Below are 15,981 nucleotides of genomic sequence, written 5' to 3'. Positions count from 1 at the left end.
ATTGGTTGTATTCAATCAGATCACCACAAATTAATTGATTTCATTGGATTTCTAATTGAGCAAAAATTTTCATTTTATATGCAGATTTCATTTTTCAAAATTATGAGTAAATTTATATAAAATAATTTTAGACTTTTTCAACATTGTTTAATAGTAATTAAACACTATGTTTAAAATGTCCTAAAAAGGTTTGGTCGGAGGTTCCAAAGAGGTTTTGGTCGGCCGTCCCAAGGGCGTTTTGTTCAGCCGTCCCAAGGACGTTTTGGTGGGAGGTCCTGGGTACAGATGATTTTTTAACATATCGGTACGTCCGGAGGATGTCCCATGACCTGAAACGTACGTCCCCAGGACATACGAATGTCCTAGTGGTACATCCCGGGTACGTCCCAGGGATATTCTTGTGCTGTTTGGGTATATATCATACTAGTTACGTCATCCATCTGAGCGAGATGATGTAAACAAATAAACATCGCATTTCTCTTAAATTCAATGTTCAAACTGCTAAAGAGACAGGTGTTAACATTGAATTTAAGCGAAAAACAATTTTTATTTGTCAAATAGGTAAATATTTTTTATTGACAGAACTAAAATGTATTTTGAATTAGATGAATTAGGTACATGATTTCTTCTTTTTGTCTCAATTAATTTAATACAATTTTTTTTGCAAACTGTATAAATATTTATGTTAACGTTCACATTCCTGAATTTTCAAACGAGCTTACGATTCTGTAATAAGAATTCGTTTGTACCAGACCCTAAGAGTCCTTGGAATTCCGGAAAAGATGACCAGACTCGTAAAAATTACCTTAGTGAAGACCGACAAGAGAGTAAGGATAGAAGGAAGCCTATCAGGAAAATTTGAAGTTAAAAGGGGATTAAAGCAGGGAGATCCGCTGTCCACAGTACTTTTCAATTTCTTGTTGGAGGCAATATTGGGAGAGAGTGGAATACGAACGAAAGGTATGATCTTTGACAACAGAAACCAGGTTCTGGCCTTTGCGGACGATGTAGTGCTAATGGCAAGAACGGAATGGGAACTGCTGCGGATTTTCAGACTCTTTGAAGTAAAGGCTAAGCAGTATGGATTGAGAATTAATGAGCAAAAAACAAAGCATATGGAAATGGGACAGATCTCAGATGAAGAGACACAACTGAAAACTACCACAAATAACGAGAATAAAGAGTATTGCTTCAAAAAGGTGACGGAGTTTGAGTATCTAGGAGTAACGCTAACAAGTAAAGGGGAAGAAAGCCAGGAAATTGAAAAAAGGATCTCGAGATGAAGAAAGACAGTCGGAGCCCTACACAAACTACTAGGAGCCAAGAACATCTCCAGAGAGGCAAAATTAAGACTCTATCGAACAGTGATCCAGCCCACAGTTCTTTACGGGAGCGAAACATGGGTCATGAACAAAAATCAAGAAAATATGCTGAACATCTGGGAGCGGAGTGTCCTAACGAAGATATTCGGGGGAGTAAAAAACGATGAATACGTGTGGAGGAGACGAACAAATGCAGAGATCAGAGAGCTGTACCGGAAACCAGAAATAAGCCAGATGGTCAGAACAAAGAGACTAAGTTGGTTAGGTCATCTTGCGAGAATGGCTGACGGAAGGTGGGCAAAGGACTCGCTGCTGAGAGGGGAAGGAAAGAGGAGAAGAGGACGACCCAGGAAAAAGTGGCTAGAAGCATGTAGGGAAGACCTGCAAACAACAGGGATATCAAATTGGAGAACTGCGGCCATGGACAGGAGAAAATGGAGAAAAACCGTGGAAAAATTCCAAGCCATAAGCCTTTAAGGCCTGTTGAGCTATATTATATAATATATATATATATATATATATATATATATATATATATATATATATATATATATATATATATATATATATATATATATATATATTATATAAAAGGAAATAAACATTTCCGAAAGCTCGAATATTAGACAATAGTATACTTTAAAGCCCCAATTTGACTTCAATACCCAAAAAATTTGTGAAATTCGTATTTCCAATGAAGTCAATCAAAATACTACTTGTATATATATATATATATATATATATATATATATTAGTGATGTAACGAATATTCGCATTCGCATTCGCATTCGCGAATATTCGCATATTTTTGCATATTCGCATTCGCATTCGCATTCGAGAAATTTGTGCGAATGTTTTGCGAATATGAAAATCAGATAAAAAAATAATTTGATGTCTAATATTAGGTTAATAATATTGTTCTGAAGCTATCTTTTACGGCATTTATGTAATTTACTGTTCTAGTTGGAAAATAAGCCACAATTTAACTTGAAAAATAATTTTGTTGAAGTTTCGACTTCCACTTCGAAGGTCGTTATCTAAATATAATAGATAACGACTTCCGAAGTGGAAGTCGAAACGTCAATAAAATCATTTTTCAAGTTTTAATTGTTAATTATTTCCCAATTAGAATAGTAAATAAGGTTATTAAAATCAAAATCTATTCACTTTTCATTTTTCTATTAAGAAAAGGCGACAAAGAGCAATTTGAAAACAACAAATTATGCAATGTAAACAAATAAAACAAATTATTCCCTAAAACTTTTATTAGCCTGAAGCTTTTAATTTTAGACAATCAATCAATCTTGAACGAACTAAGGATTATTCAGCTACCAATATATAAATAATACTATAAATAGTCTATGTTTTTTTAAGTCAACAGTTTAAACAAACAAAAATAAACAAGTTAATAATCAAAATTTAAAAGAGGAATATTAAACTTTAAAAATAAAAGTCTCGACGCCTTTTCTCCTTCAAGTCTGTTTCGATGTGGTGTATAAAGAAGTCCAGCGCCACTAAATAAGCGCTCGCTCGGGACACTTGTTGGTGGTGTAACTAAATATTGCCGTACTACAGGAAAAAGAAGATCGTACCTTCCCTTGTTAACTTTCCACCATGTTAGAGGGTCGACGTCACCTGCCACGCGTTTTTCCAATGAGTATTCAGTGAGAGTTTTACGGATTAAAAGATGGACAGGGTTTTGAAAACTAAGAAGAGGCATGTCGTCTTCACTATCACTTGTATCCATCAGTAAACTCATCTTTTCTTTTAGAGACAGACTGTTGCGAGTTTCGTGATCTTCAGATTGATTTAATTTGATACGCTTTGCATTCGGGTAAGATGAATTGCAAGATATGTCGGTTTGGCTGTCTCCCAGCAAATCCAAAATATGCTCTATGACACGCTCTTTAGTCGACGTATTTTTAAAAAATTTTGATTTATATCTTGGGTCAATGAAGGTCGCCGTGGAAAACAATATTTCATTCTCTAAACCTGAAAACTTGCGAATGAGCTCGTCTTTCAAGACAGTAATCGTATCACCAATGTGCTCATCGGAAGAATCAAGATCATGAACAACTTTTTCTAGAGTGGTGATTAAGGGAATCACAGAAGAAATAGAAACATCGCTAGCACTTAACTCTTTGGTTATTTCTTCAAATGGTCTTAGTAAACCGATAAGTTTTTCAATAATCATCCACTCGTCAGAAGCCAATTGGGGAATTTTATTATTTGCCGATGCGTACAGACATAACGACTCTTTGACTTGTAAAATACGCTCCAACATATAAAAAGTGCTGTTCCACCTAGTAGTACATTCTTGTATAGTCTTCAGTGGTTTTTGATTAAGCCTTTTTTGTATACTAGTCAACTCATCTTGGGCACTGGTCGAATGATGAAAATGAGTTGCCATCTTTTTACATTTTGTTATGGCAGACACAACAGTTTCTTGAGCTTTCATTCCTGCTTTTAATACGTTTTGAATCTTGTGAGAAGCACAGTCAATATGTTCAACATTTAATAAGTTAACACCTTTTTTCATGTTAGCACCTGCATCGCGAACTACACATTTCACTTTATCTTTAGGTATTTCCCAAAACGACAAGATGTCTTCAAGTTTGTGAGCAATATTTTCTCCGGTGTGGCGGCCTTCATTGAATACTTCTGCTTTTAACACTATCATTTTCCTTTCAAATTCTTTTGTGATCCCATGACAAGTTAAACTCAGCAGCGAAACTCCAGAACAGGTATCAGACCAAATGTCGGTAGTAAATGATAATTTTTCGAACGACTTCAATAATTGAAGTATTTTCTCACTTACTTTGCAAAATAATTTATCGCAGATAAATGAAGTAAAATACTGACGCGATTTTAAATTATAAGACGGACACAAATGCTTGATAAGTCTTACGAAACCAACACTTTCCACGAAACGAAATGGCAAGTCCTCCAACGCAACCATTTCACTTATAAAATTATCCACTTCCAATGACTTAGCAGAATTATTATCCCACTGTTTTGTTTTATCCACACATTCTTGAAACGATATTTGTTTCATAAATGATTTTATTTGATGCGAAGATGATGCCTGCTCAAGTGATTTAGATGCATCTTGTTTTCGTTTTTCACACTCTTCCAATTTGGAAAACTCGGTTTTATGCATTGCCTTTAAATGATTTCTCATGGCCGTTGTAGTTCTTCCTTTCCTTGAGTATTCTTTATTACACAGCTTGCACTTAGCTCGTTCAGCATCGCAAATTGGTGTGAAATAAGTCCATATTTCACTATAATTTGATTTACTCATCTTAATAAAAATCTCTAATCAGACTTTAGCTACAAAATTCACTTGTATGTACTTGAGCACGAGCAGAGCAAGGCGAGTGTAGTGACACTTGAGTCATAATTGTAATATATATTAACCTTTGATATAGGATATTTTAACAATATTATATATCACTGATATAAAATATGATATTGTTAACTAATTATTATGTCTACGACTTCCGTTAGATGAGTTCACATTGCAATTCAGCAAATTGCAATTAAGCAATTTTCGAAACAAGATTACACACCCACACACCTCGCGCGAACGAGACTGCCGGCAAGCCTTAGAATTGGCGTCTAATTAAAAAACTGAATATTCGCATTCGCATTCGCATTCGCGAATGTCGGTGGCAGATATTCGCATTCGCATTCGCATCCGCGAATGTTAAAAAAATGACATTCGTTACATCACTAATATATATATATATATATATATATATATATATATATATATATATATATATATATATATATATATATATATATATATATATATATATATATATATATATATATATATATATATATATATATACAGGGTGGTTCATCTTATTCGCATCGGTGTCTGTACGGAAAACCACTTGATATTTTAAAAAAATTTCTTCACAGAAATATACAGGGCCATTAATACTACAATCTAAAAATAATGTTAATTATACAGGGTGCTCCAAAAAAGACTGGCATATCAAAGTTATATTTTTTCTTATGGAATGCCCTATATCTGATGACAGTATTGAATTGACCTTGAAAAATAAGCTATACTTTCATAAGGGTTCCCTATACCTAAATACAGGGTATTTTGATTTATTTCGATTTTTATAAAAATGTAAGGTTTTAGAAAAAAATAAATATCTACGAATCTAAGAATCAGGAACAAATTCTTTCTTGGATCTTAATAACTGACTATTTACAATACTTAAGCAGATGCTTATTGCAACAAAGTTTCTTACAGGGTGGTCAAAATATGAGATTTTTCGATTGACAAATTCAAGCTGTAATAACTTACTTATTTTAAATGGAACACCCTGTATCTTACTAGTCTATCTCGTAGAAAATATACTTAGCTTTCAATTTGTATTAGGGTTTCCTATACCTATCTTTTTACAGGGTGGTCAAAATATTAGATTGTTCTATTAACAAATTCAAGCTGTAATAACTTACTTATTTTAAATGGAACACCCTGTATCTTACCAGTCTGTCGCGTAGAAAATTTATTTAGCTTTCAATTCTTATTAGGGTTTCCTATACCTATCTCCCTTCATTTGTTAAATATTTTAAAGATTTCCTAATTTGTACACCACTTTTTGTTTGAATCTTTGAATCGCATTTACAAACAATTAAATGCAATGGCTACTATGACGATAACGAGCCTATTGTACAAAAATATGTAAAAATGGGTATTTACAGAATAACATGGAAAAATATATTTACAGGATAACATGTATATTGAGAATGTTTACATGAAATTGAAGAGATTTTAAATATCTTCCATTATAAAGAATAGAATATCGAGTATGTCATTTAAAATAATAACAATCTGTGTGATTAAATGACAAAAATGTGAATTTTGTTAACGACAGTATCTTGACTAAGATATTTAAGTATATTTCAGGTGTTGGTGATGTGTTGTACATAACCACGACATAGGTACTTAATTCTACGTTTTAAAGCTTACAAATTAGGAAATCTTTAAATATTTAAGAAAAGAAGGGAGATAGGTATAGGCAACCCTAATAAAAATTGAAAGCTAAGTAAATTTTAAGTAAATTTTCTACGCAATAGATTAGTAAGATACAGGGTGTTCCATTTAAAATAAGTAAGTTATTACAACTTGAATTTGTTAATAGAACAATCTAATATTTTGACCACCCTGTAAAAGATAGGTATAGGAAACCCTAATATAAATTGAAAGCTACGTAAATTTTTTACGCGATAGACTAGTAAGATACAGGGTGTTCTATTTAAAATCAGTAAGTTATTACAGCTTGAATTTGTTAATAGAACAATCTCATATTTTGACCACCCTGTAAGAAATTTTGTTGAAGTAAGCATCTGTTTAAGTGTGCTAAATAGTTTACTATTAAGATCCAAGAAAGAATTTGTTACCGATTCTTAGATTCGTAGATATTTATTTTTTTCTAAAACCTTACATTTTCATAAAAATCGAAATAAATCAAAACACCCTGTATTTAGGTATAGGGAACCCTTATGAAAGTATAGCTTATTTTTTAAGGTCAATTCAGTAATGTCATCAGATAGAGGGCATTCCATAAGAAAAAATGTAACTTTGATATACCACTCTTTTTTGGAGCACCCTGTATAATTCACATTATTTTTACATTGTAGTATTAAAGGCCCTGTATATTTCTGTGAAGAATTTTTTTTTAAATATCAAGTGGTTTTCCGTACAGAGACCGAGGCGAATAAGATGAACCACCCTGTATATATTATATTCCTGAATAGATAATTAAATAACCTTTCAAATGTGCTGCGTCACACGACACATAGGTACTCTCATTTAAAAAAAAATCATCGATTACGTCATCACGCCTAAAAGGATGACGTCACTAGTATGATTATTATGCCAAAAAATCATAATTTAAAAATAAAAATCGACCTGTTTCGGGATTTCTCTCCGAAATTGCCCATTCTCCAGAAAATTAATTTATTCCAATCAAAACGTCCTACGTCCTCACTGTAATAGTATCGTACCTAGGTACTATAATAGACCCCAAGCTAAAGTAGAAATGCGACGGTAGACCCAGACCGCACATTATAGTAGCACCGGAAAAATTAATAAACAATAATTTAAGAAAGTATTCTGAATGGCATAGGGATATAAATAGAATATTGTTAAAATAAAAATGTGTACCATTTTTATTCGGTTGCAATGCGAAGGCAAACCAATCTTACTTTTTAATTAGAATACGGAGTGCAGTCCAGTTCCTTTATCCGCGATTTTCTGCTCTTATTGGAGTTTCATCAGAAGGAACGTAGGCACTGTTCTCCATACTCCAACTAAATTGCATCGAGAGGTTTTGCCACACATCGCAACCAAAGTGATGATAATAGGTGGCAAGCGCCATCTGGCAATTGAAAGACGAAGCAAGTTTTCAATCCTAATAGTAAATTAATAATATTGAAAAATATTAAAAATCACTAAAAGATTTTTAAATTGAAAACTTATTGGTACATTTTCATGGTAACACCTCCAAGACTTCTATAATTTGCAAGTCATATGGATGCTGCAGTGAAGACGAAAGGGAAGGAATTCTACACCTTGCAATTCAAATCCCCCGTCTGCAGCCGGCAAAGTTCCAACTGAAAAATGCACCTGGTTACTCTACGGAGTAATACGAAAAATAAAATAAAAATGTGTACCATTTTTATTCGGTTGCAATGCGAAGGCAAACCAAGCTTACTTTTTAATTAGAATACGGAGTGCAGTCCAGTTCCTTTACAGAATATTGTTAATGATGAGAGTAAATATTATTGTCTTTTTGGATTATGCTTAGAGGATGGAAACATTTTTTACCCTCTCTAAAAAAATTTTCCATCCTCTAAGGGATTATGCATGTAAATTGTATTGGGTACACACACACACAAACACGATCCTTCAGGGTAACTTTGAAATCTTAATCCGCCAGTGGTCGCTATATGAGATTTTCTCTCACGGTTTCAGAAAATTGCGCACAACTTTTTTTCTGGGAAATTATACGCTCTGTAGTTCCTTCTAGTCTCCTAACTATCCTCCATCGACTATCTAATAGACTCTTCCGCTCAGATAGTGACTCAGTTTACTTAGTATCACCAAATTGTTGAGTCAGTGCGCTTCATGTGAGAGATTCTCTCATCAAGCGACCACCGGCGTCACCAACTGTGTATAAAAATTAATTTTATTTTCCCCCCTAAAACCTAAAATAATATCCTTTTATGATGTAATAAAAGGCGCCGTGGATGTGGTCGATGATATAAAAATCCTATATTCTGTTTCACGGGTTAGTTGTAGATGGCCACTTACCATATATTTTTCAATGTTAAATATTGGCGGCATCAATAGTCTCATTTTATATAAAGGTAATAATAATAAAACAGAAAAAAGTCATGTCTTTTTAAAGCAAATGGCTTTATCGTTGATGAAACTTCATCGTTTTTGTAAAATTTTGTAAAGAAAGCCAAAAGTTGGATATGTGAGAGAAAATCTCACGCGCGACCACTCGCGTAACAACCTACCTAGCGACCAATGCCGGGTTAAATAGGAATCTCCGTATTTTATTGCAGATTTGGATTCCTCATGAAGAATAGGTAACTTTTATAATATTTTGTCTCGTTGTTGATAGATGGGGGAATTATAATATGAAAAACGATTTATCATGATACCGGGTCGGGTATCATTCACAACTGTCACTGGAATGGGTAATACAGAAATCGTCACGCGCAGGTCGCAAAATGAATAAGTACCAAGTTGGATATGACCCTATTCATATACACCCAATTTGCATACATATTAAGAAAAATAAATATATGGAAGAATTGAAGAATATATTTTAGAAAATGAGTTAATGATGTCATGCTATTATATCGCTAAAAAGTATGGACCATGTATGTAATACTTTTATGTTAATAATAATTTGATGGATAATAATTTTGTATTATATAAATGGGCAGAAAAACAGAAGAAGACTTGAGCTACCTACCTAACCTATTACAATGATTTGATTATGCTGTATATAAAGTAGTTTTTGAAGAAAGAAGTTATTTCTAAAGCCACAACTTCTACCAGACCAGCAGATCATAGATAAAACATTCATTGAAGTTGTTACACCAATGGACAATTTTTACAATCTTGACCCTTTGGAAATTGTTGAAATTTACAGATTTCAAAGCAGAAGGCAAGCTGGGGGAGAATCAGTGCAATCATTTTTCTAGGATTAGAGAAGACAGCAATGAATTGCAATTTTTAAGCACATCTAAAATCTACGATAAAGAACCAATTTGCCTTGGAATTGCATTCCAAAAGAATACATGCAAGACTTTTTGAAACCAGGAATCTAGACTTGGATCCAGCAGTGGACATTGTCAGTAGTTTGGAAACTTTTGAAAAGGACAGTTATCAATTAAATTACAATAATTCAATTCCATTTTTACATTCCAAATTGTATTAAAAATTCTAAATAATCACAATACATATTTTAAATTTTTTATTATTATACTATAATATACATAGGTATTCTAAAGTTAGCGCAGTTTATCGAAATACAATTGCAATTTTCTATTTATGCGATTGAATGAAAAAAGATTAAATGGCTACTTTTTGTGGACGTACATTTTTAATCAAGCAACGATTTGTTCAAGAGAAAATGTTTTTAAAATTGCATAAACATTTAACATGTCAAATAAACCTGTTTTTTACCCAAAATGACTCATTTTGAGTACCCCTACTCATCATAACACTCAACAAAACTTTAATAAAGCACATGTGTAAGCTTTCTAGAGTACAGATATTACCAAAGAATGAGTTTCTGACCTTACAGTTAGGTAAATATTACAAGTATATTGATGACAGTGAAAAAGTACAACATAAATTTATATACCTACAGTGATGAGCGCGCTAATAACCGGCAAAATAACGCAAAAGATGGAAAACACTACATTGCGAAACAAAAGAGATGAAACTGGTGGAGGTGGAAATTATCGTTATAAACATATAAATTACCATTACATTACATAGTTTCCCACCTTTAGACTTATCAGAGGAGTATGACAACTATCACTGTGACAATAGAATTTTATAAAATATTCCTGTCACAGATGTCTACAGGTGGGAATCTATGTAATATAATGTTAATTATATACAGTGATGAGCACGCTAATAACCGGCAAAAGATGGAAAACATAATACAGTAAAACCTCGATACAACGGACTAATTGGGGGGACGGGGTGTCCGTTAAAGCCGAAAGTCCGTTATATAAAAATAGCTTTAAAATAAATCAGATTATTTGGAAATGTGTCCTCATTTTGCTATAATAAAAAGTTTATTGAAATTCTTTGTAAAATACAACGTTTGGGATCCACGGGGACCCCGTTATTATGCAATGTATGTTAGTAAAGGCAGGGTTAAGTATGTATAAGATTAACAGGACGTTTTAAATTTTTTTACATTTGACCTTATTTTTGGTACGTTATATCCGAAGTCTGTTAAATAGAGGTCCGTTATATCGAGGTTTTACTGTACATTACGAAACAAAAAGAGATGAAACTAGTGGAGGTGGAAATGATAGTTATAAACTTATAAAATATCATTACATTACATAGTTTTCCACCTTTAGTGGTCTGTGGCAGGAGTATTTTACAAAATTCTTCTGTCACAGTGACAGTTGTCATACTCTTCTGATACGTCTGTCTAAAGGTGGGAAACTATGTAATGTAATGTTAATTTATACTTTTATAACGATCATTTCCATCTCCACTAGGTTCATCTCTTTTTGTTTCGCAATGTAGGTTTTTTGTTTATTATGTTTTCCATCTTTTGTGCTATTTTGCCGGTTATTAGCATGCTCATCACTGTATATGTTTATAACAATAATTTTCACCTCCACTAGTTTCATCTCTTTTTGTTTCGCAATGTATTATGTTTTCCATCTTTTGCGCTATTCTGCCAGTTATTAGCGTGCTCATCACTGTATATGTATATACAGTAAGAGCCACCGTACTAGACACATGGGGAGGTACCTAAATGCCACGCTTATGGGCTAATCCGGTCTGTTCTCAGATGTGATTTTCATCACTGTCATATTAATCTGACGTTCTAAACAAGTGAAGGTTCATTGCAACAAGTGAAGGTTCCAGGACTGTAATGGCTCAATGTTCCTATGTGTCTAGTATGTTGGCGCTGACTGTAAATATTATATATACATAAACTAGAAATGATCACAGCTGATTAGTTAATTAGCTGAAATGTTAGTAATGTTAGTAACAGCTGAAATGGAAGACTCAGTGTACTCTTTTCTACGATTCCAATATTTCGTTAACAGTCATTAACATCATAGGGACGCAGTTTGAGATTTTAGTCAACAATGTTATATATGTGAAAAAAAGCGGCATTAACAAAAAGAATTGCAGTGAATGTTATTAAAATACCACTGATTATTAAAATCTTTTAAAATTCTTCGCACAGAAAGGTTTCATTGATATAATTGTCTCTAAAACCTTTCTGTGCAACAAATTTTAAAAGATTTTAATAATTAGTGGTTTTTTGCATCGTTATATGTATTATAGGTAGTTATATTTTTCATTTTTAATAACATTCACTACAATTCGTTTTGTTAATGCCGCTTTTTTGCACATATACCTATAACATCGTTGACTAAAATCTCAAACTGCGTCCCTAATGATGTTAACGACTCTTAACAACATATTGGAATCGTAGAAAAGAGTACACTGAGTCTTCCATTTAAGCTGTTACCCCAATAATTTGTAAATTGATATTATACATATATGTATATATTGTATATATATCTTGGAAAATTCCCTAAAAAAATACAAATATGTATTTAATAAAAGTGTAGGTACAAAATGTATTTATTTAAAAAAATGAACATGAGTAAAACAAATATCATGATAGAATATATATGAATATAAATAACGTAAATATTGAGGTTGTTGAAGAATATATATCTACCTGTGTCAAATAATCAAAGCTAATAAAGAGATCCAATTATAAACAATAACAATTGAAGTACAAAGAAAAATCAGATTGGCGTGGGCAGCGTTTGGAAAGTTACGATGGATACTAAAAAGCACAAATACACAAACCCATGTAGTTGATCAGTGTTCTGACGTATGGCTCAGAAACATGGACATTAACAAAGGTCAACATAAACAAAATAGAAATAACCCGGAGAAAAATGCAAAGATCCATGTTGTGAATAAAACTGAAAGGCAGAAAATCAAACAAATGGATAAGAGAAAAAACAAAAGTAAAAAATGAAACTGAACATAAAACAGAGTTAAAATGGAGATTTGCTGGCCACAATGCGAGACAGGAAGATAAAAAGATGAAATGCTGAAATACAAAACTGGAGACCGTGGACAGGAAGAAGATAAAGACCTCAGATGCAATAGAGGGGCGATATTGTAAAAGCTGCAGGAACTCACTGGAAAAGCACAGCCGAGGACAGACAGATTATGGAAAGATTTGGGGAAGGCCTATGTTTAAATCCGGGTTGACATTACTAGTGAATAACGAACGTGGCTCACGCTTACCTACGTAATTTGCCCGTGCTATTGTTAGATATTTTATTATCTATTTTCAAACTCGAGCAGTACATTTGTATTGCTATGCAATGCATAAATAATACAAATGTACTGCTCGAGTTTGAAAATAGATAATAAAATATCTAACAATAGCACGGGCAAAATACGTAAGCGTAAGCCACGTTCGTTATTCACTAGTAATGTCAACCCGGCTTAAAGTTCAATAATAGAAAAGGGCTAAAGAAGATTAGGGACTTACACATTATAAGTAATATGTTGGCCACATTCTTCTAAGAATTGGCCAACATTCATATTATTATAATTTCTTAGTAAGTTTGCTAATCTTCCATTTGCCCTCTGGTACCTATTATCTTGTACCTCCTCTAGTCCTGCCTCGAGACGGCTACTAATCAAATCTTGCCTCAGCTGCTCTTTGATTAGCTTTTCTATCAATATGTATGGATTAGGATGGCGGCAACTGAACATGCTATTAAATGCATGGTGAAAGGATTCCGCTGAATTTGTTGTTCTTGGTAACCCTTCCAGAGTAATATTATTGCAATTCCACATGTCAATTGCATAATATGGATTTCTTGGCGGAAGTGTACGTCCAACCCAGGTTGTAATAAAGTAGTCGATAAAACTGTGGCATCTTTCGTCTTCTCCAAAGCTATCAATTAACTCGGTCTCCAATAGTTCGAATACTTGAGAAACCTCTGCTGGTGGCACGAACGAAAGAGCACAAAATGATTTTATTAAGGTTTTAAAGAATTGTTCATCTCTGTAAAGTTGTGCTAAACCTAACTGCTGCACTTTACGCCATATTGCTTGACAAAAATGAAAGAAGCAACCGTGAACTCTAATATTGGGTACTAATCGTCTAAAAGTGTTAACAACTGCCATCTCAAAATCAATTACGATTGTATTAGGTCTTGCTCCAGGTCGAATGATATCGATTTTTTCGAAAATTTTAATCAAACTTCTCTCGTAACTCCGCTCATTTTTGTTTGGCAAAAATGCGTAGATGAATGGTAATGTTTTGTTGTGAAAGACCCCATGTATAATCCATAGTTGGTACCACAGATTCGGAGCACTTTTAAAAGTGCCATCGACAACCCATGTATCACATTGGATTAAACGAGTAAGGTCTAAAGTACAACCAAATATAATTATACGATTTTGATCATCTATTCCAGTATCGCTCAAAATGAAATCCTGAGGTATGGATGTTTTGGTTCTTCTCAACTCATTAGGGATAATTAATTCCCTAAATGAGTGAGGCACTCGTGGAATTACCTGATTTCTTCGGCGTACTTTTCTCACCATCTTTTGCATAGATGTCAGTTGTGGCAAATGAACCTTCGTGTCATCCGATATCCCTTCTAGGGCAGTGTTCACAACATCCCTAGGTGTATAATGACTGGAACTAGCTGCCTCTCTTATCTTGTGTTGCACAGTCATGGGTCCTATTTTATGAGAAGGCCCATGATTGTGCACTCTTCTGATAATAACGTTTTCGCCATCGTTGCCATCACCGATAGTTATTGCAGAACCGCCACATGATTCGCCGCAGGTCCAATAAGTTCTGCCATTAGGAGTACTCCTAACTCTATGGTAGAAGTACTCTTGGAAGATTAATTTTTTTTGGCCTCTCTTTGTCGATATGTACGTTGCCATTGCCACGATACAGGGATACAACTAAGACACTAAGAACTGAACGCACTGACTTTACTCTAAAGACTACTTAATTAACAGCAAATGACCTGCCATAAGAAGAATCACGTGATTTATCTTATGAAAGCAGGCGGGGGGCAAAATGAGCGTTTTTTCCTGCTGGTACCTATTACACAAAACCATAGAAAAATTAATTTTTTAAAGATACCTACACAAAATTATTAATGGTCATATTATAATACTTAAATTAATCATATTAGACTGTGCAAGAGATATGCCAGTAAAACAGAACAATAATAACAATAATGATATAATATCTAAGTTTTGTTTCTTACACCGATAGGACATTGCGAAGATCAACGAAAATTTAGATTAGAATTTATTAAGGTGACCAACTGTACTCATTTACTGAGTTTTGTACTCTTTTTTCGCAAACCGTACTCTTTGCAAATCCTGTACTCTGAAAGTACTCATTTGTATAATTTTATACTCATTGTGAACGGATAGAATGGATATTGAACTTTAGAGCAGGGGTCACCAATTAGCGGATCGCGGTCCGCATCCGGACCGTGAGCTAGTTTTGTGCGGACCGTCAATAAATTCAGAATATACCTAGTGTTTGGCAATTTGACTATGTTTGGCTCAAATGAACTTTATTAAAAATCGGTATAGATCAGGGCCTATTTTACCACTAGGCCCATGAGGCCCCTGCCTCGGGCCCGCATTTTATTGGGGCCCGAAAACATCACTAAAAGAAAATTTTTATTGAAAAAACAAAATAAATTTTCAAATTACGAACAGGAAATGATAAATGATAACAAATTAGGTTAGAGTGATATTCATGAACCATAAGTCCATAAACCATTCTTAAACCATAAACCATCATAAAAATGCAATAAGAGTAGGTATAATAGATTGCCTTGTCGGCACCAATAACAATAAGCAAAATTTATACACCACTACGAAGAATTACAGATACAAGAGCCAAGAGGTAGAATTAAAAAGAGTCATCGTCACGTTTTGACGTATTTATTTAAAATGCACTTTTAAATTTAATATTTAGTTTGATGTTTAATGCCGTTTTATGCAAAGATAAGGTATTGCTTGATTGTATGTATTAGTTTTCAGTCCTGTGCATTTTAAGTTCAACTAATCTATTCATTAATCATCAGTCGTTTATTAAATTTCTGTAAACACTTATTTTTCTTATCTAAGTAATCGTTTCGTTATCATGAGTTACAATCATTTAAATGTCAGTAAAAACGAAAAAAGCAAAAAATTAAGAGAACAGAAACGGCAGGCACAAAAAGATGAAATATTATCTTATTTTACACCTCAAAACAGTGCGCAAAAAGGAAGTTCGTCCTCCATTATGAACTTCTTCTTCTTGTTCTATGGCACTACAAC

At 33.5% G+C, this 15,981-nt stretch overlaps 1 protein-coding gene across 1 annotated transcript; it reads right to left on the bottom strand.

Annotated features, from left to right (window-relative positions):
* Positions 1-362: 362 nt before the first annotated feature.
* On the bottom strand, positions 363-4,623 carry LOC126880844 (zinc finger BED domain-containing protein 4-like). Its single transcript, XM_050644912.1, has 2 exons — positions 2,915-4,623; positions 363-498 (listed from the first exon to the last, which is right to left on the bottom strand). The coding sequence occupies exons 1-2, from the start codon at positions 4,621-4,623 to the stop codon at positions 363-365; spliced, it is 1,845 nt and encodes a 614-aa protein (XP_050500869.1).
* Positions 4,624-15,981: the final 11,358 nt, after the last annotated feature.

This window comes from Diabrotica virgifera, chromosome 2 (genome assembly GCF_917563875.1).
Source record: "Diabrotica virgifera virgifera chromosome 2, PGI_DIABVI_V3a".
In the NCBI taxonomy this organism is placed as follows: Eukaryota; Metazoa; Arthropoda; class Insecta; order Coleoptera; family Chrysomelidae; genus Diabrotica; species Diabrotica virgifera.
This window is presented reverse-complemented; position numbering and strand designations above follow the sequence as displayed.